This window comes from Phaethon lepturus, unplaced genomic scaffold, assembly GCF_000687285.1.
Source record: "Phaethon lepturus isolate BGI_N335 unplaced genomic scaffold, ASM68728v1 scaffold22415, whole genome shotgun sequence".
In the NCBI taxonomy this organism is placed as follows: Eukaryota; Metazoa; Chordata; class Aves; order Phaethontiformes; family Phaethontidae; genus Phaethon; species Phaethon lepturus.
Window position 1 is genome coordinate 31,718 of NW_010538711.1, and position 3,056 is coordinate 34,773.

The 3,056-nt window shown below is 53.4% G+C and overlaps 1 protein-coding gene across 1 annotated transcript in view; it reads left to right on the forward strand.

The window, feature by feature from the left end:
- Positions 1-3,056, forward strand: part of LOC104620645 (latent-transforming growth factor beta-binding protein 2-like) — a gene marked incomplete at its 5' end in the record, with an annotated part of 34,989 nt that overhangs the window by 31,252 nt on the left and 681 nt on the right. Inside the window, 1 exon segment of the mRNA XM_010286927.1 lies at positions 2,971-3,054. Coding sequence (XP_010285229.1) covers positions 2,971-3,054 — 84 coding nt within the window.

Consider the following 3,056-nt stretch of genomic DNA (forward strand, 5'->3'; position numbering starts at 1 on the left):
TGGGATGGCTGCCGGAGTCATCCCGGCTCTCCCTGGTTCTTCCTTCCCGTGGAGCTGGGGGGATCTGCCTGGAGGTTCAGCGAGCCACTTTCTGCTGGCAGCAAGATCAGGGCACCTCTGGCCATCATGGGGAGCATCTGATCACTCCCTGCTTTGCGTAACACTCTTGTACATCACCAGCCACTGTCCCTGCTTACTTTGCTCTACATTCACCACTGCCCGGGTGAAATTCCTCAGTTTCCACCCTGCCCTACAAGACACAGTCTCTAAAGCTTCTCTCTGCATCTCCTCTACATTCCTATACCTTGTCACCATCCTTTTCACAGTGCAGCTCCCCAAGCCAGCTGAGGCCCCAGACACTCAATAGAGCAAATGAAGACCCTCTCTTCCCTTGAGCACGGCACTTATTCCAGCTTCCAGCACCCTTAGTGCATCACAAGGTCATGTATCTTCATACAGAGCCCCTGGCCTCTTCCTCCCCAAATGCTGCTGGGCAGAACAGCTGTCTGAGCTGTTATTCCCCCTTCTGCATTTGTGCACTGTTTGCCTTTCGTTGGCCACAGTACTTTGCACTTGCTGTCAGTGAATTTTGTTTGGTTGATTTTTGGACCACTTCTCTGCTTGATCAGAATGAGTCTGAACCCCATTTCCTCAGAGTGCAGGCATCACACACACATACATTTTGTAAGCATGGGGATTCTTTCTTCATCCACCTTAATGACAGCATTTACTGGAGTAGGGGTCAGGACAGACCCCTGCAGGCTACGCTTTAAATGGCTTTTATTGCAACAGCCAGGTATTGCTAATTATCTTTGGAGTGCAGCTTCGTAGCCCATTGTGCAATTGCTGCAGTTTCACCTAGGCTGTATTTTCAGTCTACTGGAGTGTGTCATGTGAGAGCGTGTTGAAATCCTCACCCTGGCCAAGGCACATCATATCTACCGCTTCTCCCTTATCTGAGAGACCAGTTATCAGGTCAGCAAAGGGAACCAGAATGGCTTAACGTAATCAGGCCTTAACAGATCTGCCCTGAGTATTTAATAACCCTGATATCCTTTGGAGGGTTATGACCTAATCACTCACAAACCTGATCTGTTTAAGGGAATGGGGGTGCATAGTCTGCAATTCTGGATTCTCCCTTCTGTTTTCGATAGTTAACCTTCATCGGGTCTCAGAGACCTTTTATCCTCTGTCTTAGAGGGAACTGCCAATTTTTCAGGGACTGCAGGAGCATTAAGATTTGAAGATGAGTTGCAGCAGGCCTTTAGCAATATGGATGTAACTGCTTTACCTATCTGATTGTTGAACCTCTCCATCACAGTATGGCCTTTCCCTCCCTGTGCTCCTGCACCCTCATTTAAACCCTTCAAACATGGTCCACACTCTATCCGGTCACCACGAGCATTTTTATGATGACTGGAACCAAGCCCACATTAGCTGTTCCAGCCAGCTCAGCGTTGGCTGGCTTTTGTTTCCTTCGCCGATAAGGACCAGACTAACATTCCCCATTGTTTCCTGCTAGCATATTTATGGAGCCTTTGCTTGTTGCCTTTCGTGTCCTGGCCTAACCAACACTCATTTTACACTGGAGCCAGTCTTGGGGTTTTTTCCTTCAGTTCTCCTACGTGGTGCCTAGTCATCCCTATGTTTTTACCTTGCTGAGTTCAGGCCTTTAGAGGCTCTCAGGCTGGACCCCCCAGCAAGACTGCCTCCCCTCACTTCCCAGGCTGCGGAGTGCCTCTGGGGACTGCTCTTGCTTGATGCGCTGTCTCCTTGGGCTTCTGAGCAAGCCCATCCCATCCATGGCAATGTTCTGATCCCGAGGGTTAGTCCAAGCCCATAGTGCCTGTCCAGCCATTTCTTTGGCTGCGGTACGAAGGCTGCCGTATGAAGGCTGCCTTGTTCCCCAAGCTCTTTCATCTCATGTTTCCCCTCTCCTTCTTCTTCCTCCCATGACTGCTGTGCTTCCTTCCCACTGCACCTGGAGGTTTTGCTTTCAGCCTCTGTCCCTCGGGTTGCATTTCCCTTTTTTTGCCAGATGGCCCCCTCCACCTGTGCTGGGGATAACCCAAGGTCCCCAGGGCATCGGAGCTTTTCAGTCCTCTCGGAGTCCATTGGTCACTGCCAGGGCCTTCGCTGTCCTTTGGGTGGCTGGCTGAACCCATCAGCGGCTCCCCACTCCCACTCCCTGACAATCTGCAGGGGCTGAGGTTGGAGTTTGTGGTCAGAGGAGTTGGACCTGCCTTGGCAGGTGAGGATTTGGGCTCTGGAGGTCCTGTGGGTGCAAACAAGGGCTCTGCGGTGCACAGGGATGCTCTGCCCAGCTGTTGGCCCCACCACAAGTCGGGGTAGCTCAGGCAGGGTGTCCAGGGAAGTGCATTTAGCAGAGCAGATCTGTCAGCAGCCACCGTAGGGTTTGTGTGCACGCTCTAGCCCAGTGGCGAGCCAACTGAGTGAGCCCTTTGGCACAGTCTGCAGGTTAGTAAAACAAGCCCTTGTTTGCGCAGCACAAGGTCCCTCTGTGTTCTGGTCCTGGAGGTGATAATCAGTCTCTCAGGGCCACCATCATCTGCCTCCTTGGCCTTGTCAGATCAGGAAAGGGTGTTTTCCAAGGCTAGAGGTGGCCTTTCTCCCAGATCTTATGCTAGCACAACTTACGAGCAGGAAGCTGCTAATCCGGGGGTGTCACCAGCTGCGGAGCATGGAGGGGCCCTTATCTGGTGTGCATTGCTGGTGGGGGGGCTCCCTCCTATACTGGGGGATGCCAAATGCTGGGGATGTCACCCTTGGAGACTGAGGGGACTCTGTGGATGTGCTGAGGAGTGTGGAAAGCTGGTGGGGTCATGGTGGGCATCCTGGAGGTGCTGGGTGGGGCATGGGGCACCTGGCAGGGGCACAAGGAGATGTAGGCTGCAGGCTGGGACTGCTTGCTGTGCCACCAGCTCACCCCTGTCCTTCTCCTCCTTGCAGACATCAACGAGTGCGAGGAGGTGGGTGGCCCTGAGCCCCTGTGCCAGGGCGGCACCTGCGAGAACACGGAGGGCTCCTACCGCTGC